The sequence below is a fragment of the Macrosteles quadrilineatus genome, unplaced genomic scaffold (genome assembly GCF_028750875.1).
Source record: "Macrosteles quadrilineatus isolate MER2022 unplaced genomic scaffold, UCM_ALF_1.0 Scaffold_7__1_contigs__length_78375512, whole genome shotgun sequence".
In the NCBI taxonomy this organism is placed as follows: Eukaryota; Metazoa; Arthropoda; class Insecta; order Hemiptera; family Cicadellidae; genus Macrosteles; species Macrosteles quadrilineatus.
The window spans coordinates 46,278,454-46,304,673 of record NW_026542600.1 but is presented as its reverse complement, the minus strand read 5'-3'; the positions used below and the strand labels follow the sequence as shown (position 1 = coordinate 46,304,673).

The window sequence follows — 26,220 nt, the reverse complement described above, 5'->3', positions numbered from 1 at the left end:
CTATGTTACAAAACAACATCGACTTCCCGAATCGAACGAATCTACGATGACGTTTCGACCTACTTAGCTTAGCTAACAGTAATGTGAAAATCTGCCCACCATCGCTGTGTCGGTGATAGCGTGGACTGGTGACGCAAGCAGTTAGTGACGTCTAAACGGCACCTGAAAAATCTCCCGTGTGCCGCACCGTGCTTTCAGTGCGTTGTTATGTACAATTGTTTACATGTTACCACCACAACCACTACCAGAGAAGACCTGTCACCGTGTCACCTGTCTATTTGTGTTACTTACTAAGGGAATGAATTAGGATTGAGAAGTACATTTGACATAAAATCGATCGATAAGTTCTGTTCAAGAATTAAACATGTTTAGAATAAAAAGTAACAATATTTATAGGAACCCTCTTACTAATTTTCGGGCTTTATCGACGTCGCAGGTAAATCTAGTTCTGACTGTTGATATAGGTTAGGTTTAGGAACCAGGACTTCTTTAAAGTAATAATATTTGTTTTGTTTTTCCATATTTTTTGTGTTTTTTAATGTTATGCGTTAAGGTTTTGGGACAGATTTAAAATACCTGCTGTATAATATAATTTGGATTAAGTTACTTAAACAGCAGCAGACTTTTAACATATGTTTGGAAATTTGGTTTATTGCAACCAATTGTCTTACAGGCCTATACTTTCAAAATGTTCTACACTACATTGGTTGAATGCCTTTATTTATTAATCACTGTTGCGTGTACGTTGCAGCTGATTGGTCTTTTGACAAATCTCAGCAGTTGAGCTAAGCTAAGTTTTAATAGTAGGATCAAGACGTGGAGGGGATAGATTTCTTGGTACGGTATTTATTGCGACCAACGTGACCGTGGGAACCTATATAGATTTAGGCTAGGATTATACTAGGACGCTGGCGACCGGGACGCTAGTGGGGCATTAAATGAAATGGGGGCGATTATACTAGGGATGCCAGCGTCGGATGCTAAAAAAGCCACTGGACGCTTGATTTTGTGCCTCCCAGCTGGGAGGCTGAAATTTGAGCGCCCGGTGACTTTTTGCCTCCCGGGATGCACAAAATCGGTTGTGGGGCATTGGTTCAAATGTGGCGCATTATACTAATGAAATGAAATGAAATGAAATGTTTATTCGTCACATAAGTTTACAAGATTGTGATTTTCACATATAAACATATGACATGTCAATACCACTTTACTATCTAATAATACCTTATGCTAAATTCTTTGTTTTTATCAATCCATAAAACCTAAAGCTAAGTTTTTATAAAATCATCTAGGGAATAAGGACACAAGAGAATGAGATAAGATTTTAGTTTTCTTTTAAAGGATGACATATTTTCATCAGTTTTAATTTGATCTGGGAGGTTATTGTAAATTTTCCTACCCATGTACCATGGCGAGATCCTTCATACAGAGCTGTTCTATGCACAGGATATTGAAGATCATTCCTGTGTCGGGTGTTATATTGATGAGTGTAATTTTTCAACATAAATTCCTTATAATTTCTTTTTACAAAGATGCACAGTTGAAAAATATAAACTGCATAAATTGTCAAGAGTTTCATCTCAATAAAAAGGGGGCGGCAAGAGGAACGTGGTCTGGTATCAGCTAAAATTCTAATGGCAATTTTTTGTAAGATAAAAATATTCTTGGTAATGGGGGAGCTGCCCCATGAGATAATACCATAGGAAGACCTAGACATAAAATAAGAATGATACACAGCAAGAGCTGCATGCAAACCCGAAGACTTATAGACCACCCTTAGACCAAACAGTGCTTTTGCTAGAGACAAGCTAATTTGTATTTGATGATCAGACCATTTTAGATTTTCATTTATGTTTACACCCAGGAATTTAGTATTTGCAGAAGACTTTATGGAATCACCTGATTTTAGTTTGATTGTTATCTCACCTGCCTTCAGTTGTGGATTATGGAAATGAAGAAGATGAGTTTTGGAACAGTTTAGATGTAGTCCGTTTTGTGCAAACCAAGTTATCATGGAATCTAAATCTCGGGATGCAATGTTAGTTGCAGAAAAAATAGAAGGTGCTCTTACTAGCATTGTTGTGTCATCAGCGAATTGAATAATTTTGGAAGAAATTGAAAAAGACAAGTCATTGATGTAGAGGATGAACAGAAGAGGCCCCAATTTAGATCCCTGCGGAACACCATGGGTTACTGAGCTCCATTCAGAAAAATGTTTAACACCGGATTTATCTTTGATGACAACCTGCTGATATCTGTTAGTGATGTAACTAGAAAACCATGAAAAAGATGATCCAGATATCCCATACAATCTCAATTTCTCCAAGAGAATGTCATGCCTGACACAATCAAAGGCCTTAGACAAATCACAGAAAACACCAAAGGTTCTCTGTGATCCGTCCAAGGCCTCCACTGCCTCAGAAACTAGATCGACTATTGCATCAGACGTGCTTCTCTCCCTCCGAAAACCAAATTGATTCTTGTTCAATAAATTGTTTGATTCAAGAAATGGAACAATTTGTGAGAGAACAACCTCTTCAAATATTTTTGAAAACACAGGTAAGAGAGCCACTGGTCGGTAGTTTGAAATTTCTTCCGAGTCCCCCTTTTTAAATATAGGTATAATTTGAGCATACTTCAATTTGTCGGGGAAGACTCCTGTCAGCAGTGAAATGTTGATAGAATGAGTGAGTGGTTTTATAATTGAAGAAGCCAATGATTTTATTACATTTGTAGGAATTTCATCCCAGCCAGTTGAACTTTTATTCTTTAATCGATTGATGCAGGAGATAACATCGGATTCAGAGACAATCTTAAATTCAAATGCATGAGGGACATTTAGAGTTGCCATTTTTGCTTTGGCTATTGAATCTGCCACCGAAACCTGGGACTGAAACTTATTTGCTACACCAATGAAGTGATGGTTCATGCAATCAGCTACTTTTATAGGATCGTCAATAACCTCCCCATTAATTTTGATTCCTAGACAAGGTTCTGTTTTACAATTTGTACCGATTTCTCTCTTTACAATGCTCCATGTTGTTTTACCTACATTATCACTATTCTCTAACAAATTTAAGTTGTACCTCATTTTGGCTGCCCAAATTACTTTCTTAAAAACCTTCTTGTAATTTTTAAAGTATTCTAAGAAAACAGGATTTGAATTATTTCTAGAAATTTTATAAAGCTCCCATTTTCTTTTACTGGATATTCTAATACCTTTTGTTACCCATTGATTATTTCTCCCATTTTTTGACAGAGATTTCTGTTTAATTGGGCAATTATTCAAAAAAGAATCATAGAATATTCCAAAGAAATTATTGAAACTACCATTAGCACTAAGGTTTGACATGCAATTAGTCCAGTTCTCTTCAATCAGACCGTTTAACATACCAAGAACGTTTTCCTTCTTTATGACCCGCTTCGACAAGTATTTTTTACATTGGTTAGGCCTTATTTCATTTTTTTGACAAATTACCTGACCTAAGTGGTCAGATATCCCAAAGTCCACTACTTCACAAACCTTATCAATACTATTTACATTTGAAATTACATTATCAATACAAGTGGCTGTAGTTGGTGTTATTCGAGTATACTCCTTGATCATGGCATTGTACCCAAAAGACTGAAACAAAGTTTTAAACCTAACACATTTTTCATCATCAATTTGCATGTCTATATTAAAATCCCCACTTATGTATATTGGACACAAATGTTGTTCTGCCTCAAGGTGCTGTAATAGTTTTTCAAAGCTTGAGAAAAAAAACTTTAGGTTTTGGTCATTCGGAGTCCTGTAAATTACAATGTATATTGTTTTGGTTGACTTTTCATCACTCATTGTTTCAATAGCAGTGCATTCAAAAGCTTCTTCAATTGCCATAGAATCAATATCTTTCCTTTCTTTAAAAGTGATATTATTTTTTGCAAAAATACATACCCCTCCCCTACTTTTTACATTTCTGTGGTAAACTGAGGCTAGCTTATAGGAGGAAAAACAGTTAGGCAAGTGAACATCATTTGTATCCATCCAATGTTCTGACAAACAAACAATTTCTGGTTCAAGTTTTAAATGATCTAAAGTAACTTTTAAGACAACAAATTTACTTAAACTTGATCCCTGAATATTTAAGTGAGTTAACAAACATTTTTTTAGAATATTCTTTTTATATTTTACATTAAACTTTACATTTTTTAATTGTTTTGGCTTATTTACACGTTTATCTAAGGCTAAGTTACATGCACTTGGGCTGCTGACGTTAAGTTTTTTTGAAGATCACTACTATTTACATTATTATTTACACTACAGGTAGGTACTACTTTTATCAAAAGACATTTTGTCAGTAGAGGTTGTTGTCACACCTTCAGTTGTGTTGACCGTGATGTCTGCTGAAGCACCACTTCCTGAATCATCGGTTTTGTTCATGACATTAAAGATGTTAAGTTTTATTTTATTTACAAAATCATTGTAAGAAAGCCCACTTCGGAGAGTTCTGGAAGAGTTCTCATCATTCACTACTATGATCACTTTGGCATTTGTCCTTTGTTGCAGCTGACATATTCTGGTTACCATGTGCTCGACAGGAACATTATCCCTGACACAGCCCGCTGGTGAACAAACTATTAACTTCTGGCCTTTCTGTCTTACGTCCTGTTCCAGAGAATCGAAGGCTTTGTCATAATCCCTGATGTCTGGTTTACTGTAATATTTAGGTTTGGTTACTAATCCATATACTGAAACTTTGTTAATTTTTTGATAAGTTAGGTGTGAGTGTACAAAATCTGTTGTTAAGGGTTTCTTGAAATGTTTTTTAAATGCTGTCGCTACACCTGCACTCATGTGCCTGTCACTGTCAACGTCAGCAGAGATACAGTGAACAAAAGCTACCTCTTCTTCATCTCCTAGCTTGTGTATTGCGGCATTCATGTCTGCTTCGACAACAATGACAGGGTCATCGTCAGAGGGTAGTCTCATCTTCTGTTTGTTGACTGTGGATGGGTTGAAGCAGCAGTCCTGGAGTGATTTTAGAATTTCTTCAGCAATCTTCCTTTTGCCCTTCTTGTTGAAGTGTAGACCATGGTTCGTGTATAGGTGACGAGGCAAAAGATGAAGTTCTAGCAGTTTATTGTTCCCCTTTGAGCAATTCATTTTTTCAATTAGCTTATCATTTATGTCACTGATTTTGTTGTCTAATCTCGGTTTGTCGTGGCGCATAGGCAGTGAGGCAAAAACAAGGTTTGTGTTTGTGGTACCTAACAGCAAATTATCAAAGTCGCTCATCAGACTCTCCATTCTTCGGGTTTCCACATCATTGGTCCCACCAATCACCAGAATAAAGTCATTTTTATTAAAATCTTTTGAAAGGTCCTTAACATCCTTTATAACGTCAGCTAATAGTGCTCCCGGTTTTACCATTGCAGACACATTTAAGTTAGTTTTATACTGCACAAGATTGCTCAGACCTCGACCATGGCTATCAGCCAATATCAGTAGTTTAGATTTACATTTTAGTTGTTTATAAACAACTGGCTTATTTTTCTTTGGTCTAGTATTAAACTGGAATGCAGGTGTTTTCTCATGTAAAATTTGTGCATCAGACACGTATTGTTCTGGTACGCTGTTGTTTTTGTTTGTTGAGGTTTCATCACTCTCTCTGGAGAGCACTGTAAACTTATTGTGGCACTCGGTAGATGGCACTATTTGTTTCCTGCTGGCTCTAGAGGTATTTTTGGGTTTTCGCCAGTCATTATTTATTGGTTTACTGGTTGTTGTCTTCATTGTAGGGAAACAGTTTAGACATTTCATCATATTTTTCTCAGCTTCTTGTGATTTTGTTCTATTCAGTTCTGTATTTTCATTCTGGAGGACAGTGACAACAGCCTCTAAAGACCTAATAGATTCTATCATATTTTTTGTCTCTTGCCCGTATACAATACATTTATCGCAGCTTACGTTGCTAGGGATTTTTTGGTAAGTGTCACTTTCATTAGTTGTTTGCAATGTAAGTTCAGAATTAATCTTTTTCAATGCAGCTATTTTATTTTCCAGGGATTTAATAATATCATTTAGCTCGCCTTCTTTTTCTTGTTGAATTTCAATCAGTTTTTTTATTTCATCATCTTTTGACTGTAATTTATCCTCCAATTCCAGTTCATAATGCGATTTGGCAATTTTTGTTTCATGCAATGCTTGTTTTAGTTCTTCATTTTCACGCAGAATCGCACTACCTATTTCAGTGGCTAAATTAAGAGAGTCATCAAACTCATTTTCCACCAATGTTGTCATGGTTGTGAGACTTTTGTTTAGCAGTTCTTCATCTTCAGAATGATTTTCTAGGCAATTAGGACACTGCCATAACTGTTGTTCTTTTAATGGAAAATTTCTTACTTCATTATATTTTAGATTAACACATTTTAAGTGATTCCATTTTTTACAGAGTCCATTGCATAAAATAGCACCAGAATTTACATTTTTACCACACACTCCACAGGGATGTTTAGCATTTTTCATCATAATGAGAAAAAAATTAAATGTCTTGTTTTCTGTGTCAAAACATATTAGAAGATTTTTGGAATCAATTACTCAATTAAAACTTATGCTGTTTTCCTTAATTATTTTAAATCATTGTATATTATGTTATTGTTCAACAAATAAAATGATAGAATATAAGATGTTAATATTCAACTGAAATAAAACTTGAGAAAAATAAAATAGGCTTCAAAAAAGGTGACAGATAATTTCAGATAATGTGCAACAATGATTTTAAGAGTTCTATTGGCAATGTAAATACAGCTGGAGATACTGTATCCAAGGGTCAGTTCCAAGTGATAAGCTGTCTAAAAGTTAGTGATGGGCAGGGGGAGTGGAGGTCCAGACGTCATCAACAGAAACCTGTTGCATGAGTCAAGTGTAGGTTACTTCCTGTCTTGAGTGTATTACTTAATTTATTATTTTTTTTAATATCGCAATAGTCCAATGACTAAGTGTTACTAATTGATAACAATTAATCAGTTTCACAAAGAGTGCATTATAATGGTCCTGCAATCTTCACTAGAGGAATTTTCAGTTATTGTTAAAAACATGTGCTTTTTACTCAGATTAATGTGAGTATTTTCGTAATTACATTTTTAACTCAGTTTTAATAATCCATTAAAAGTCTTATGTTTCCACTTATTAAGTAATACTTTACCTATAGTTTAAACTATTACTTTAGTCACAGAACTTGCAATAACTATCAAATTACTGAAATTAAATACATCAAAATTTACACATCAACAATGTTGACCACTCTGCAGATGACATATGACTAGGTGGCTAGCATCCGAGACGCTCTCTTTCGACAAGTGCGTGAATATAGGGAATAAGCTATTACCATAGGTCTCATGGTAAGACTTGGTCCCGGGAGCAATCTACATTTTCAATTTGATGTCCCCAGAGGTGGCTTTAAGGTGAAGGGCGGGATGTGTTTGTGAGTTAGCGAACCAGCATGAACGGACCTTGGGAACGGGGTTTTACGGGGTAAAAAAGGGTTTTGTTATTTTTGACCCGCAAAACACAAAATTGCCCAATTTCTCTCTATAGACAATTTTAATGGGCTAAAAAACAAATAATTTAGTATGTTAAAGTGTTTTTGTACGGTTATTAGTTAAGGAGAAAATTCAAAAAAGTGTAGATTAAAAATTCCCATGTTATTCTTATAGAAAATATTGTTAACTGTTGGAATTCGCTTGTGTATGGATATATTTTGATAAAACTTGGCCATTTTGTTTTTTACTGAGCTATTAATGTTTTACTAAAAACAAACTTTATAAGCCTCCTTTAAAGCAGCAAACCTGCAACTCGTTAAACCTAATGTTATTTAAATAGATTATAAACAAAAGTGACAAAACATTGAAATAAAATGGCAGTCCGAGAGGCTAGCATCTTAACACAAATCACGTAATTTTCGGCTCGAAGTGGGACACTAGCCTCTTGGACGCCAGCGTCCTAGTATAATCGTAGCCTTATATATCACCAGAAACTAGATTTTTAGCTGAATATAACGGTGCAAAAACTTTTCCACGCTCTCAAATATTAACGGAGTTACGGCTGTTTTAAGTTTTATTTACTTTGTTTTATTAAATAACTTCTTGATCAGCATTGTACGTGTTAAAAAATTTACGGAAAGTAAATGAAAGATACGTCTTACAACACTTAAAACATATATTTATGCTTATACTGTTACTCACAAGCACAGAAAACATACTACTATAACCCAGAATGCCAACCGCATGGTAAAAAGCATTAAGTGTTTTGAGAGAGCTTTGCCTGTCAATCGTAGGCAGCGCCACCAGAGCAAAGCTCTCTCAAAACACTTAATGCTTTTTACCATGCGGTTGGCATTCTGGGTTATAGTAATATGTTTTCTGTGTCACAAGATGGTAAATATACAAAAAAAATGGTAAGTGGTGATCATTTTCTATTGGACACTCCAATCATCATAAGACAATGAACATGTCAATCAGATTGTAAAATTGCTTGTGACTGTTTTGAAACAAAATTATTTTAGATTTAACAATAGATTTGATAAACAAACAGATAGTTTAGCTATGGGAAGTCTACTTTCGGCAATTTTGTCAGAAATATTTTTACAGCATCAGGAAAAAGAAATGTTAAAGAATTTAAGAAAGAATCATGATGTAAAACTGTATGTAAGGCCTAGATATGTTAGGCTAGAAGACATTCTTGTTATCTTCAGTCAATCCCAGGAGCAAGAGCACGAAATGATGATGCAGACACTTAACAGCCACTATCCGAACCTCACCTTTACCAACGAGTTTGAAGAAAACCAAAAGATCAACTTCCTGGACCTCACAGAGGAAAGACAACAAGATTGAGTTTGACATCTACAGCAAACCTACGCAAACGGACACTACAATCAACAGCAAGTCTATCCATCCGACAATTCACAAGACCGCAGCATTTAGATCCATGCTGTACCGAGCATATAAGATCCCACTTAGCCAAGCCAATAGGAAGAAAGAACTGGACACCATTAAGAAGATCGCACAAGTTTGGATTTCAAACCAAGACAATAGAGGACATCGCAAGAAAGACGAGCAGAAAAACCAATAGCCAGAATAAACTACACAGCAGAACAACATTAGAAGAGATAAAAGAGGAAAACATCAGATATGTCATATTACCTACACGGTGACTACAACACAAAGGACTGCTAACAGATTCAAGAAATACGGAGTTTCAATAGCCTACAGGACTCAGAACACCATGAGTAAAATACTACATCCAAAAATTTAAGATTGTAACAAATTCGACTCTTTGGGCATCTATAGGATCAATTGTAACGATTGTGACAGCTTCTACATTGGACAGACTGTGAACTTCGTCAACCGCTTCAAAAACCACATATCTGCATGGAGGAACAACAAACCGGAAAGATCAAATGTCGCACACCTGTTACAAAATGGACACTCAATGGGAAAAATGGAGGATAATCTACAGACTGTCCCAAAAGTCCCGGACCGGTTTAATATTTCCTAAACGACAACAGATAAATCAATAAAATTTTGCACATTAACACCACACTAAAAAATCTACTTTTTTAAGGAACTATCAGTTTTCTGTCATATCATGGGGACGTCCCACGAGGAGTCAGAAGGAAATCTTAAATAGGAGCATAGGTCAATATGCACATCAGTTTAAAGGGCTTAGCTAGCAGAGTTCAATGCCGGAAACCGCGCCTCGAAAGGATCACCCGTTACAAAATGGCGGCCGTTCAAAGATTTCTTGAACCTGCCATTTTGAATCTTTGAACGACTGCCATTTTTTACTCAGGCGTTCTTTTGAGCTTGAATTTACGGCATTGTAATCTACTAGTGAAGACCTTTAATTTGATGTGCATATCGACCTATGCTTACGCTAACAAAAATGTTCTGACTCCTAGGGCTCTGCCCCCAAATGCAAATTAAATGAATCTTTGAACCACTGTTACTCTTGACTTGGTTGTCCGTTTGAGTTTAAATTTGCAGCATTATATTCTGCTAGTAAAGACCTTTAATCTGATGTACATGTCAACCTATGCTTCTATTTAAGATTTCCTTCTGACTCCTTGCGGGACGTCCCCATGATGTGACAGAAAATTTATATTTCCATAAAAAAGTAGATTTTTAGGTGTGATGTTGATGTACCAAATCTTGTTGATTTATCTGTTGTCGTTTAGAAAATATTAAACCGGTCCGGGACTTTGGAAAATTGTAAGAAAGGATATGTAATGAATGCTTTGGAAGAGTTGTATATTTATAAGGAAAAATGTAAAGATAGAAATAAGCTGATTAATAAACAAGTAAATCGACTCCAGTTGTACTTATAAAAATGTATTGGCCGGTGCTTCCGGTAGCCAATAGGATATAAGTAGGGACGCCATTCAAGATTCTTGTCATTAAAACCAACCTGAGCAATTTTGAACTCCGAGGCCAGCTCCACTCTTACAACGTTAGAGGAGCACAGAAGCTGAATACCCAGCGAAACAGACTATCCCTGACAAGGGATAGCTTCCCCGCAGTTGCTGTACATATGTTTAATGCGCTGCCACTCCACCTGAGAGAGCTAGAGCCTAAAATATTCAAGGAAAGGATCAAGGAGCTCCTCCTACAAAACCCGTTCTACTCAGTTGACGAGTATTTTGAGGAAGCACCAACTTTCTCTTGACCGCCCACCGCCATCTAAAGCTTAATTTGTAAATACATGTTTTATTAAAGAAAGTTTTATTTGAAAATGTTTGACGCTGTCTATCCCGCCCTGGATGGTCAAAGACAAAGAGGAGGTAATAAGGTATATGAAAGTTTTGCCACAAGAAGTATATTCTCGCAGCTCGATACATGTTAGATGATTAGGCCTATTATTCTAGTTTAGTGCACTTTATAAGGGTAAGTTACAAGCTATTCCTGATGAAAGTTAGGACGTTGATGGCGATGTATTCACCCCAGTGTACACACAGATTAAAATGGACTCATAATTTCAGAACGGAAACCTGGTCTAGTAAAATTCTTGTCAATTTTTCACAAGAATTCTTAAACAAAAATATCATGGTTTTAGACCATAACCATGCTGTAGGCCTATAATTTCTAGCTTCCTATCATAGTACAACTTACTCATTACGTTACTTTTGCTATAACCATGCTGACTAAGGTAATCTATATTTTTGCAGGCACTCTTAACCAAGCTTCGATTGGCCCTCATTGGTCAGAGCACTTTTGCAGCAGAAGTTTACAAGCTTGTGAGGGCTCGTGGTCACCAAGTAGTTGGAGTATTTACCATCCCAGATAAAGCTTCCCGTGAAGACCCACTTGGTAATTTAGTTTTAATGAGTCATAGTCCTTAGTCAATGTATGTTCATTAGTTGAGTATATTTTGAAATGTTAACCATTAGACTGTTTTTAATTCTATCTGATTTCTTTGCAAAATATCTTATTCTCACTTGTTCGGGGTTTTTAAATTTATATGCTTGATGATAAAAGAAGATCACCCCTAAATTATAATTAAGCTTATTTTAGTTATTCTTGTAGGTACTGTAAACTGAACTAAACCTTGAATTAGTTAAACCAGTTTTGCCTTTTTGATTTGTGGTTAGTGGCCTCTTTTTATTAGTCTATACCCCTCCTTGTTTTATACTCAAGTGTAAGCAGCATCCATATTGACAATATTAGATTTAGATTAGTTTGTCGTAACAATGTGTTACCTATTATAGCAGTTTTTTATGTGTTCAGCATTGTCTGGACACTATGATTGGTCATAGTGTAAAAGCTTGGCTACCGGTACTTATCAGCAGGTTAAGGGTTGATCCTGAGACTAGTCAGTAGCTTTTAGATGGTTTGATATTGATATGGACCCATCTATTCTTGATCATTGGACTTTTTTAAATGGTCCTAACTAAAGAAACAAGTGATCTAAGTCAGTGACAAAGCTAAAAAAGGCATTTCATACATTCCAAACTCATTTTTTATTTACATTTAAGGGCCGGTTTCCGAGCTCCAGATCTAAAGGTTCTGGACTTATTGAGTCGAGGCCTCAAATAAGCTCTCAGATCTAAATTGTCTTGCTGAGTCGCGGATCTGGACCTATGTGAGTGGAAGTCAATTAAACTCATGTTTTCACCCCCATATTCCCCTAAATATAATGGACTAGCTGAGCGCTCCGTTCAAACATTTAAAATTATATTGTTAATTTTATCTTTGTCAAAGAAGTCGTAATCTGCCACCAGAACAAATGTTACTAGATTATCTCTATGCTTATCGTTCCACTCCATCCTCTGTAACGGGTAAATCTCCTATGGCAATATGGTACATACTTTTGTACCTGAAACCCTTTTGTCTACTTTAAAAAGAAATGTAAGTTTCAACTTTGTATCGAATCAATCAAAATGAAAGAATCCGCCTAAAAGTAAAGACAAGCAAAAGAAAAGAATTCCAAACTACCATCCTGATCAATTTGTATGGGTAAATTTGAATAAGAAAACAAATGTTGGTGTAAAGTTTGTGGTAGGTCAAGTGACCAAGAAAATTAGCCAGACTGTTTATGTGGTAAGAGTGTTATCTGACAAAAGTCCATGTAAACCAGCTTAGAGAATATTATATTCCAAAACCTCATTGACCTAATCCTGATAAACTCCACACCAAAACACCGTCACCTAGACATGTGCCTAGTCCTAGTCCACCCAGACCATCTCCTGTTAACAATAACCAATCCACGTCCATCTCCACCCGTTCCCCAACCTTCACCTACGAATCCCCTTCAGCAGACTAGTAGTAGGGGAAGAAAATCAAGCCGACTCAAAGATTTACATTTTCAGAATTTGATTGATGATATCGAACTGTCTTTTTTGTCTTAGAAGTTGTTTACTGTTTTGTTGTCTGTATTTTTAAGAATTATAAACAAAGTAATTATTCAATTTATCATGTAACTTGAATTTGTTTATGTTTTAATTATTGTATATATTATCAACTGAACTTAAACATGGGAAGGTAGTGATGTATCATAGGTATACCCCCACCAGGTAACCGATAGCCGAACTCAGTTAGTTAGCCATTCCAGTCTGGGCAGTCTCAATGTTAAGGATGTATGTCTCAGGTGTCACTTAATAAAGATTTTTTTGTCCAATTACAAATGTGAGTTTAATTACAATGAACCTACATTATAGTCTACCTCCAAGAACACATCAGTAAATAGTATAAATACTGATTTGACACAGCTCTTACTAGAAGACCAACAATTTAGTGAATACACCATTTCAAATAGCGATTTAGATATATATTTTTGATTTACAATTATTTGGTGATTTGTGTTGTAATAATGACAATTTATTTCTATGTTACAGCAACTGTAGCCAGCAAGGATAATACACCTGTGTTCAAAGTAAAAGCGTGGCGTAAGGGAGACCAAGCTCTAAAAGAGATTATAGACCAATACATGCAAGTTGGAGCGGAGCTAAATGTGCTTCCTTTCTGTTCTCAATTTATACCAATGGAAGTCATTAACCATCCTAAACATAAAAGTATTTGTTATCATCCTTCTATTTTGCCCAAGCATAGAGGTGTGAGTGCAATCAACTGGTAAGTTAGGTTTACCAAAAGCTCTCTAAATGATTTCTTAATAATGTTTTCCCTATATAAGAGAATAATAATATAATACGTTTAGAGAATAATTGCGTTCAGAAAGTATGGAACAATTTTGCCTACTCACTGGATGTCCAGCCAGCACAGTGGAAGAGTCATTGTGCTGCCCATCGATCGTCGCAATATTTAAGTCTGCTGCAACTGTAAATCTTGCCAGTTGGTTGTGAGGTGCCGTCTACGCTTTTTGATGGCCATACACTTAACAAAACCTGTAGAAATTTAGTGTCTAGGGTGTGAAGTGTGCGGTAACAAATTAAGAAATTAAAGTTCTGTCCAGAAATGTTCAATTTCAAAACGGCCGATCTAAAATGCCCGACCTCATTTGTCAAATTTGCACACTTGAGCTCTTTTGATCATTCAAATTGGAGATTTACCCTCATCCCCCACCCTACAGTCCGTGGTAAGGCCTCAAGTGACTCACCTTGTTTTGTGCACAAAAATGAAGACTTGGTTTGCAGCACAGCGCTTTAATTACGACAAGGACCTCTAATTTCATGTCACTAAGGGGCTGAGCTTGTAGGCGGCAGAATCAGTGGCGTAACAGAAGGGCCCGCAGTGCCTGCAATGCGGGGGGTTCCGTGAAACGGTGAGCAGGATATGGCGAGCGAAAACCGGCGGGTAAGGATGCCCAAGAGACGAGATGAGTGGGGCCGAAATATTGGAGTTTATTCTTATTGAAATGTATAAACTCCACACAAAAGTATTCAACTTTTCCGGAAATATATTTTTATTGATTTATTGAAAATCTATTATCAATCATTCAATAACTGTATTGAACAAGTAATAACAATGTGGTTAATAATATGTTGTCGTCATTTAATTTGTTAGGCCTATTCAGTGATAACGAACTAAGGTAACAAATTCAACATTTTATAACGTGGGTCATTGATTATTATGCAACCTTACTTTTGTCACAGAGAAAGATTTTACTTATCTGTGCTTTCGTACACTGCTTATGCCTGCAAACATTTTGAAACATTAAGTTACCTGGGGCCTGGAGTCATGAACATTGATTGGAACTTTTAATATTGTATTACATTTTATAGTTTTGCCTTAATATTAATTGTATTTAGTTAAAATACAATATATTGCTACTCTACTGACTTTGTTTGTTAGCCTATTTCTTATTTTACATCACCACAATTAATCAACTAAAGACATGTTTGTAAGGTCTAGGTCAACGCTTGAAATTCATATTGAAGTTGAAATTTGAAATTTATTGAAATTGAAGACAAAATACAAAAATTCAATAGGCTATTTTAGCCTGTGATAATCGTATGTAAATCTTTTATACTAACGAACTTTTAGTGTATGAGTTAAGTATAAACATTGATGAAAACTAACCGAATGAATAATTGATAACATAATCAATCAATTAAAATAACTTTATTCGTATTGCACATTGTGTACAGAATGGAGTCAGTTATAAAAACACAATATTAAACCTAAGACTACTTACAGAGAATATTGTTATTATCAACAAATCAAATTTCAGGAAGTTGGGAAAAATCTTCTAATTTATACGAGGGTCTGTAGGTGAGCAATAATTTCAAACGGTTTTTAAATGAATTAAAATTAGTTACATTTTTATATTGTCAGGTAAGCTATTGAAATATTTAATACCACTATAAGATGGGATTTTTTTGTAAACCGATAAATTATGTCTGTTGAACACCAATTCATTACCTTTTATGGGTGAATACTTATGAAAAGAGTTCAATTTTGGCAATCTTTCATGGTTTGATTTAATATAAAGGGCTATTTGATAAATGTATAAGCTAAAAACAGTCATAATTCCTATTTCTTTAACTATGAAATCTCCTTGATATGAAACATTCTGATCCATACAGATTGGATTTTAAAATAAGGTATTTTAATTTTATTTCAAAACTATTTACAAATACTGATACGGATATAACGATGAAGTGATGTAACTTTATCATCAAACCATGACTAAAATACCAATGTAAATTATTCTAGAGGTTAAATACCTTATTGTTGCCACTATAATCCCCTGTCGTCTGGATGGCGACCGGTTTCAGCACTCATGGTGTCATTGTCAAGCCGTAGAGACGTGTTGTCACCTATATATTTTCAAGACTTTATGACGACCTCCTAGGAGTGACAACACCTACGGCTTGACAATGACACCATGAGTGTCGAAACCGGTCGCCATCCAGACGACAGGGGATTACAGTGGCAACAATAAGGTATTTAACCTCTAGAATAATATTGTAAAAAACAATTTCTAAAAAAACAATGTAAATTCTTAACACGCTTTTATGAAACATTAACCATAATTTATTTACTACTACAGTATTTATGATGAATCTTTTTAATTATGTTGTATCGGTGGTCTAAAAATAACTCATGAGAGGGGACCCAAAAAATTAGTTTGCAGGGGGGCCCAAACAAATCTGTTACGCCACTAGGCAGAATTCTGCGACATAGATTTTTGCGAGTCACATGGGAATTGCGGGCCTAGGCATGGTAAGACCTAGACCCGAGACCAATTTATTTAGATATCAATGACGTTTATTATGACCGTTTTATGAGGTGGGAGGAGGCATATATGTGTTTTGTCTTCTGATATGTTGCCACTTGGCAGTACTGTAGTAGTGCAGTTCAGCATTTTGTATATGATCAATTACTGTACTACTAAATATATGTATAGGCCTCTCCAGTGCTTTTAACACGTTCGCTACTGAGCGTCGCATATATGCGACGCCGCGGTCATTGCCACAGACCGAGGTATACATTTGAATCTTACACATAGACCGACTGTCACTTGGATAACAGTACACACAGACCACGGGCGAAAACCTGTAAAACAGCGATCATTTACATTGTAATACGCTACAATGGTGTTTGTAAATCAATTATTCTTGTTTATTTGTATTTTTTATAACCTTTTGTAATGTCGCATATTTGCGACGCCCGGTCTACAGCGAAGACAATAATGAAAATTATCATAGTTTTCTTGAAATAGACTAAACGTCGCATATATGCGACAGTTCATTTTTTTGTGTTTTAAGGTGAAAGTAAGTAAAGAAATAAACAGATTATTCAAGAACAGTTTATAACTGAACAAATATAAAAGCTACATAGGATAAGACCAGTTTTTCCAACTATTATATGACGTCACCAATCATCATATCCACAGACCAAGCGACGCAGTTGTGCGTCAGACATCTCTGTAGACCACTGCAGGGAATTCAGTGCCTTCAAATAGACCACTACAAAGATATAAGCATTTTAATAACATTAGAACCCTGACGCAAATATGCGTCGGCAGTCTATTTTAATGTGACTAACCGTCGCATATATGCGACGGCAGTCCATGGGTGGAAACCGGCCGTCGCATATGTGCGTCGCTGGTCCATGAGATTGGAAAATTTCGTACTATTGCAGTAGCGAACGTGTTAAATATCTTTGACACTACGTATACTGTTGAAACTGAAAAGTTCATAGGTTGTTTAATAAATTTAATAAAATCATGGTAATTTAATAATGACTCTTTAGTTCTCCTTTGTATGATATATTAATGTTCTTACTAAAAACATTGAGGGTTCTACTTCAGAGCCTTAAAAACTTTCTTTTAGCGAATTTCCCTATAGGGAAGTAGCTATTACCGTAGGTGGCACGGTAAGACCTAGACCCGGGACCGATTTACTTTTTCATTTTGATGTCCCCAGAGGCCAAAAACACCATTCGTTCAAATTTTTATATATGTATATATATATATATAGACATATATATATATATATACGTCCGTGAACGCGATAACTTGAGTAATTTTTGTCCGATTTTGATGAAATTTGGTTTAAAGGTGTAAAGCGGGATAAACTTGAATGAGTTCGCGAACCAGCACGATCGGACCATGGGAACGGGGCTTTACGGGGGGTTTTATGGGGTAAAAATTGGTTTTTCTCACTTTTGACCCTCAAAACACAAAATTTCTCGATTTCTCTTTAGACCTTTTTAAAGAGCTTAAAAAAACAAATAATTTAGTATATAAAAGTATTTTTGTTCAATTATTAGTAACGGAGAAAATTAAAAAAATTGTAAATTTAAAATTCCCATGTTATTCTTATGGAGAATATTGTCAAATGTTGTAGTTTGCTTGTTTATGGATATATTTTGATCAAACTTGGCAAATTTATTTATTTTGTACTAAGCTATCAATATTTTACTCAAAAATACACTTTATTAGTTTCCTTGTAGCAGCAAACCTAGGTACTCGTTAAACCTAATGTTATTAAAATATATTTAACTGAAAATCAATTCAGACAAATGGAAATTCGCTTAGTCGGCAGGTTTGCTGCGACGGGGGTATTTTTTTATTTGATCTATTTCTATATGTAATCTACGAAGCCAAATTTTGTTTGATCAATACTTTGTAAGTTCTCTAAAAAGAGAGTAAAAAATGTGAGAGTAGTTGTTTTATAACCCATTCTTTTAAGATCTCATGAGACCTAAAAAGTGGTATAAAATGGTGTTTTTGAGCACTAAAATTCGGAAAAATTTCCGGGAGAGGAAATTGCGAATACTGGGGGGTATGGGGTATGGAAAACCCCCCGGTGGGTCGCCCCCCCCCCTTACATGTTTAAAAATATTTGAGTCAATATACAATTAGGCAAATTGAAAGTCTCTTTAGTCTGCAGGCTTCTTGCGGCAGGGATATTAAATATCTTGATTGAAGTAAAGTCTCATACACCTGAATCAAACTATTGCATCACCAAGTGTTAATTTTGTAATAATTTTCCGTTTGTCGCTAAATAATAGGCCTAGTGCTGAAATGGCTGTACAATATGACAACGTTTCTAGATGTTTGGCTTACTTTACTCTCAGGAGGGAAGTTACATTGTCATCTGAACATAACAAGCTTGGTTTTTACTGCTTGAAGCAGGTGTTAAAAAAATCCAACACAAAGTCAGGTTTAAACATTCATATTATTCCTAACTTTTATGTTTCGAGTATTCATATGATATTTCTTGAAACCTTGTTAGGCTTTTGAATAACCATTTAAACCTTTTTTTATTTTCTTGATGAAGTTTTACTAACACTAATTGGAGTAGATAGTAACTTATTAGTTCTAAATAACTGCACATTTATTATTACTTTGCGATTTACTTGATTTGTGGTGTGCTTGCCAATGATTATGTTTCTTAAATAGGACTTTAATCAATGGTGATGAAGAGGCTGGATTCTCTGTATTTTGGGCAGACGAGGGACTAGATACAGGTCCGTTGCTTCTTCAGCAAAAGTGCAAAGTTGAACGCAACGACACTGTGGATTCCTTGTACAGCCGTTTCCTTTACCCAGCTGGTATTCAAGCTATGGCAAGTTTGTTTATCACTGAAATTCACCTAACATCTTATGCTCTGTGTAAAAAGAGGATGTTTATATTTTGACAATTAATTACAATTAATTGAACAATTAATTAAAAGGACCTTTAGTTGAAAGAAGCTACTGTACTGAATATCAAGTATATATTATGTATTATGAAACCAAACACAGATAATGTCATGTCACTACACGATAGCTATCAGTTAATTAGAACAATTCGCTAAGAAACAACTAATTAGCCATTTAAGTTATATTAAGCAGAAAAATCACTTTTTTGCGAAATTCCCTATAGGGAAGTAGCTATTACCGTAGATGGTACGGTAAGACCTGGAGCCGGGACCGATATACTTTTTCATTCTGATGTCCCTAGAGGCCAAAACACTATTCGTTTCAATTTTTATATATGTTAAACCTATCAGAACGTAGGTTTTTGCCGCGAGAGTGGCTGCCGGAAACGATCTTGGCCTGACCATATAATAGTGGATCTGGTTTTTATTTTAGATTCATACAAGCTGCTTACTATACCCGTGCTTCGCAACGGGTATAGTATGAATAAAAGATGTGTAACTACTATTTTGTACAGCGATCTATAAGCATTATTCGTCTTGTTCTCTTCCCGTTGCAAAACATGGGTATAGCAAGCAGCTCGTATAAATCTAGAATAAAAATCAGATATACTAAACTATGGTCAGGCCAAGATCGTTTCCGGCAGCCACTCTCGCGGCAAAAACCATTACATTGCCGTTCATAACATTTGTTCAATACACTTTTCATTTTGACAGTGTGTCCACATTTATGCTGCCACTCTAAGCCAAATTCTGATTCGAACATACTCTTGGTGTATATTTTCATAACATCAGCGAACCTTATGGCAAAGTGGTGAACTAAATTTTTACATACTCCTATAAAAAAATACATCATTTGGCTGCCACCTCAAACTTTGGGAATTCATTTGTACCCATGTCTGGAGCTGATTTAACATGCAATGTGCATACTGCATATAGCAGTCTTATGCACCAGCAGCCACTTACAATGTGATTTATCCCATTATCGGCTGCCACATGTTGCCAAGAACATATATATAACATATATATATATATATATTATATAGATTTGTTATTTGTTCATATATAGATTTATATATACGCCCGTGAACGCGATAACTTGAGTAATTTTTTTCAGATTTTGATGAAATTTGGTTTGAAGGCGTAAGACAGGATAAATTTGAATGAGTTCGCGAACCAGCATGATCGGACTATGGGAACAGGGTTTCATGGGATAAAAATTGGGGTTTTTTAACCCTAAAAACATAAAACTTCCCAATTTCTCTCTAGACCATTTTAATGAGCTTAAAAAACATATAATTTAGTGTTTTTGTACGGTTATAAGTAGGCCTAAGGAGAAAATGTTAAAAATTGCAAATTAAAATTCCCATATGTTAATCTTATGGAGAATATTGTAAGTTCTTGCTTGTAAAGTTGTTGTAAAGTTTGCTTGTTTATAGAAATATTTTGATCAAACTTGGCAAATTTATTTATTTTATACTAAGCTAATAATATTTTACTAAAAAACACACTTTATTAGCCTCCCTGTATCAGCAAACCTAGGTACTCTTTAAACCTAAAGTTATTTAAATAGATTTAATTTAAAATCAATTCAGGCAATGGGAATTCGCTTAGTCTGCAGGTTTTGCTGTGGCAGGGGTTTTTCTTATCAGTAATTACCAGTATTGCTAACCAGATAATTTCTTGAAATTAAACCCTCTTAGTGTAATAGTAACTAAAGCACTGAAGAATATAGGCCTATTGTTTTGTGATGCACTAATGAAAGAAAACAGTTTTGTTAGTGACATTCACAAAACTTGAAAAGTAAAAAGTCAAGTAAAAATACAACATAATTTAAATAACAAGCAAACCCAATGGGTTCTTAATTTAGTAAACAATGTGTAACACTAGGCCTATTTCAAGTTATTGTCATCATAGGCTGATGCAGTGGACATGGTGGCTAATGGAACAGCTCCAAAAATAGATCAACCCACAGAAGGTGCTTCATTTGAGCCCTCAGTACGCAAGAAGGACCTTCAAAAGGTAAATACAAAAGTATTCTAAATATTGAATTATCTAAAATATAAGAAGATAAATGTTATTAGATCATCACATACCTATTGTCTTCTAAAATCCATAATTCATAAATAACGTTAAGAAGTTTTGGCGCATTCCATCAAATCTCCAAACCATCAAACCATCCAAATCATCTCCATTCTCAAATTTGATCTAGTCGTCAAAAACATATGCTGCCATAAATAACTTTGAAATATACTGAACGCTGATTTTTTCACATAAAAACATTAAATTATTTGTCGTGATTCACTTGGTCGGCCAAACAAAACAAGCCAAGATGCCGAATCAAATAATATCTTCCTATTTATGATCCTAAATAATTGGGCCTATACTGCAAATAATAACACTACCAAATAAATGCTGTCTAAAATCATCCATGGAAAATCAAACAAGCAAAACAGCCTACAATTATTGCATACTCATATCGTGCACAATTTAAATTTCTTTATTCATTGAGAAGTATACATAATACATACAGAATTTGAACAGTGTCACAGATTACAATTATTAGATTACAATAAGATTACAACAGATTACAATTATTAAAAAATAAAATACAAATGAAAAAATACAACTCCCTATAGAGATGGGAAAATATTTTATATTTTCTTAATATCTAGTACTCTTGAGGGAGGTGGAAAAATTCTTCTAGAGAATAAATTAGGCCTACCATGTTTGTTAAGACATTTTTTAGTTTTGTTTTGAACTTTTTTGTATCTTTTTCATTTTCAATTCCTCTAGGGATATGTTAACAAAAATTTACCAGAAAATGATGGGTTTTTTCATAAAACTTTAATCTGTGCCTATTTTGCAAAAACAGATTTTTTTCCTCGTTTCATTTCGGTGAACGTTCATGTTTATGGGCAATAAATTTTTGATTACATTTTTTTTTTATAAAACCTCATCCGATGTATCCAATCAAAATAAAAAATATATTGCCCATAAACAGTTAGTATGTTTAGCTGTTTAAAGTGCTCTTTTGCCGAGACATCAGAATTTAGTCTGAGCATTACTCTCACTGCTCTTTTTTGATGTTTTAATATTTGATCAAGATTGATTTTGGTTGTTGCTCCAAATAGACAGATACCAAAGGAAATATTTGAATTAATATATGCCAAGTAAAGTTTTGACATCACAGTACACAGACATTTTTGAAAAGGTGAAAGTTCCAGAGTTGATTTTTGAATCTATATTATTTATATGCTCACTCCAGTTGAAACAAGTTGAAATGCTAGCAAATCGACTCCAACCCCAAACTTTAATGGGAATATGCCTACCACTATAGACGAAAGTGATCGTTGCACATCCGATTCAAATTTTATGGACAATGAAAATGTTAATATTGAAGTATTAAATCTTTCTAGTTTTGAAAAAATATCTAATGGATCCAATGATATTGAAACATATGCACAAATAGCAGCCCTAAATAAGACTTATAATCAAGATACCAAGGCTCTTAGTAGGCCTAAGCCCTTGGCAAGTTAGATAATGTTGTGGCTTTGTGTGTGTAGGCGTATTTTGTTGAGTTTTATAATTGAAAAAGGTTGCTTCATTTGAAAAGATTTATTTTACAATACATAATTGATTGATAAAAAAATTGTAATGTTGTTGATGACTTATTTAACATTAATTATTAATAATAACAAATGGTAGATATTTCCTTATTGCCAACATAGGATATTGAATAATTATTAAACATGTGGTTGATATACTATAATTCTCCCTCGCTTATTATAAAAGATCAGGGGCGGCTCCAGAGGGTAGGCCAGGTAGCCTACCTAAAATTTTGGTCTAGATATTTCAAAATTATAGATAAATAAATTTATATGTAAATACAGGGAAAACATTAAACCTCATTATTTTGCATTTAAATTTTAAAATCTCCTCTTTTTGCTCCAAAAAGCCCCTCAAATCCCTCGTCCCTGATCAAACTCCTTCTTGATCATTGTTAGGCCTACAAAAAAAAAAAAAAAAACATTCCTGGAGCCGCCCCTGGAAAAGATATTTTTTTTTTTAAACTGGCAATATTGAAGAAAAAAAATACAACAAAATTAAGACCTGACAAAGTCTTTCAAATATTCAGGCTGGGGATGTGTTCTGTTGGACCTGCGCAGCACTGGACTTTCATTTCCTGTCTCATGTTGAGATTGTTCATTGATTCGTGGCGGTCGTTGTTCAGTAGGGATGGTGATGAGGTCTTCAAATGGATGATGTGGTCTTGGTTCTTCCGAAGTGGCTTCTTGAACTGTGGGAGCAAATTTGACAGTCTTTGTTGGCATTTCAGTGAGTTGTATGTAGTTGGTCGATGTGTCTTTTAAACACATATCCACTGTCGAGTCTAATTAGATAGTGTAAGAGTCCATACTTATTAATAATGGTTCCTGGTTTCCATAGATTTTTGTTGGACCGTGCTTGGACTCTGTCTCCTACTTTGTACTGTCTTGCTTTGGTGTGTCGAATTGAGGATTTTAGATGTTTTGGTGGTTTTAACGCATCAAGTTTGATTCTAATTTATCTGTTGAGAAAAAGTTCTGAAGGTGTCTTCCCGCTGGCCAAGGGTGTAGCTCGATATCTGAAGAGTATTTCCCTAACCTTTTGTTTCATTGTGAAAGGTTCTTCAATCATGGTAAAAAGTCAATTTTTGAGGGTCTGGATGTTTATTTCAGCCAACCCGTTGGTCGCTGGATGTCCCGGTGCTATGAATTTCTGAAAAACTCCTTCTTTGCAGAACTGGTGAAATAAGTCGCTAGTGAAAATCGCAGCGTTGTCCGATACCATTACGTCTGGGAAGCCGTAGTGTGAGAATACATTCTGAACCATCTCTATGGTTGATGATGAAGTTGGAGCAGATGAACATACTTCTACTTCAGCCCATTTAGACTTGGCATCCACAATGACTAGGAAGTGGTGGTTCTGGAAGGGACCAGCATAGTCAATGTGTACTCTCTTCCAGTTACCTTCAGGTTCCTCCCAAGGGTGTAAGGGAGCTTTGGGTGGACTATGTCTGGTAGAAGCACATGCTCGACATGCTCGTACAACTCTTTCGATGTCTTTGTCGATGGATCTCAAATACACATAACGGCGGGCAAGCTGTTTGATCTTTGTCGATCCGATGGGTGTGTGGTGAAGTTCTTGAAGGCCGGAGTCTTGAAGACTTACTGGTATGACAACTCGAGAACTGCAGAAGATGATGTCATCAGAAATGGTAAATTCTGAGTCTTCTGATTGATTTTGACACAGTTCTTTCAGTAATTTTGACAAATTTGGATCATTTCTGGTTTCCTCTTGGATTTTTTCATGTGTAAGATTAAGTGTTGACATTACTTCAATTGATGATTCACATATTTGATTTACTTCTGTGTTGATTGATATTTCTGCGTGTGATGATGATTCGATTGGTGCTCTTGATAGACAGTCTACATTACAGTTGTCTGTGCCTTTCTTGTAGATTACTTCGTAGTTGTAGCCTGACAAAAATGCATTGTATCTCTGCAGTCTTGCTGAAGTCATTTGAGGTATCTTCGCGTTCTGATGAATGATTCTTACAAGGGGTCGATTGTCAGTTATTAGCTTGAAGGGTCTTGCAAACGGGTATTGATGAAAATGTCCCACACTGAAGATTATAGCCAAAGCTTCACGGTCTAGTTGTGAGTACTTTTGCTCAGCTTTTGTCAGAGATCTCGACCCGAAAGCAATAGGACGTTCAACTCCTGAAGGGTCGATGTGAGAGAGTATTTTCGCAACCCCTTGAGGACTGGCATCACAGGCAAGTTGTACAGGTAAAGCTGTATCAAATGGGTTAAAACTCGTTCACTGGCAATTCCTTTCTTGAGTCGATCAAAAGCTTCAGTGCATTTTCTGTTCCAGTAGAACTTAGCATTTTTTACTAGAAGTTGTCGCAGTGGCAGTTGAGAGATTGGGGAATGAACCGTGAATAGTATGTTACCATTCCCAAGAATCTTCTAACTTCTTCGATGGATGTGGGCTGTTTCATTTTGATAATAGCGTTAATCTTCTCTGGTGATTTTAGAATCCTGTTGTGTTCAACAACATGACCTAGGAATTTGTTGCGTTGTTTAAAGAATGAACACTTTTGACGATTGAGGTGAAGGTCATATTTCTGAAGTTGTTTGAGGCAAGCGTACAAGTTGGATCTGCATTCTTCCATTGTTGATCCATGTACTATGATGTCATCAAAGTAAAGTTCAGTCTTGGGGATGTCTCGAAGCATTTGATGGATGATGCGGTTGAACTCTGCAGGTGCTGTTTTTATGCCGAAAGATAGTCGATTCATTCTGTACGTTCCTCGGTGGGTTGTTATAGTTTGTATTTCACTGGATTGATCATCAACTAAGATGTGTAGATATGCATTGTATAAACCTACAAAAATAGTTTGACTTAAATTTGTTTCAGATTGATCAGTATCACCATTTGGCTTTACGTTAGAATGTTGTGTTGAAAGTTGACTTACCAATGTTGTTATCACAGCTTGTTGCATTTCCAAGAATTGCTTGAATTGTTCTGGATCCATGTTGATAAGATTATAGTTGAAATGTTTCTAATTGATAATTGAAAATGCAGCTAGATGAACAAATTGCTGATAGTCCTGGCCTAGATTGCTTACAGGTAATGTTCATACAGTAAAAATCACTCTCTTGAGGTTTACTTGTCGCCAATCAAATTGTCGTATCCTTGTGTGTGTAGGTGTATTTTGTTGAGTTTGATAATTGAAAAAGGTTGTTTCATTTGAAAAGATTTATTTTACAATACATAATTGATTGATAAAAAATTTGTAATGTTGTTGATGACTTTATTTAACACTAATTATTAATAATAAGTAATTACTGAATTAAGTTATCTAGTTTTTTTGTGTTTGTATTATATTACATTGATTTATATGTATCAAGGAATTGTAATTTGATTAACTGAACAATAATTAATTTATTTATGTAAGTTAGTATTTATGTAGCCTTGGACAGGGTGGCGCCCGAGAGTCCTTATGCCACTGCACTGACAAAGTCGAAATAAATAACTATTTCATAGTTATTGTCCATTGATATATAGGCATTATCGTTATTGTAGA

At 35.3% G+C, this 26,220-nt stretch overlaps 1 protein-coding gene across 2 annotated transcripts in view; it reads left to right on the top strand.

Annotated features, from left to right (window-relative positions):
• Window positions 1-275: 275 nt before the first annotated feature.
• The window catches only part of LOC128997902 (cytosolic 10-formyltetrahydrofolate dehydrogenase-like), a 70,057-nt gene continuing 44,112 nt past the window's right edge, over window positions 276-26,220 (top strand). The window contains exons 1-5 of one of the 2 annotated variants that reach the window (XM_054423708.1): window positions 276-436; window positions 11,205-11,346; window positions 13,371-13,605; window positions 18,845-19,010; window positions 21,000-21,104. In XM_054423708.1, the coding sequence (XP_054279683.1) occupies window positions 365-436; window positions 11,205-11,346; window positions 13,371-13,605; window positions 18,845-19,010; window positions 21,000-21,104 (720 nt within the window). In that variant the 5' untranslated portion in view covers window positions 276-364. Of the gene's footprint in view, window positions 437-6,982; window positions 7,102-11,204; window positions 11,347-13,370; window positions 13,606-18,844; window positions 19,011-20,999; window positions 21,105-26,220 lie in introns of those variants that run through there. The other variant, XM_054423709.1, reaches the window with a different exon arrangement.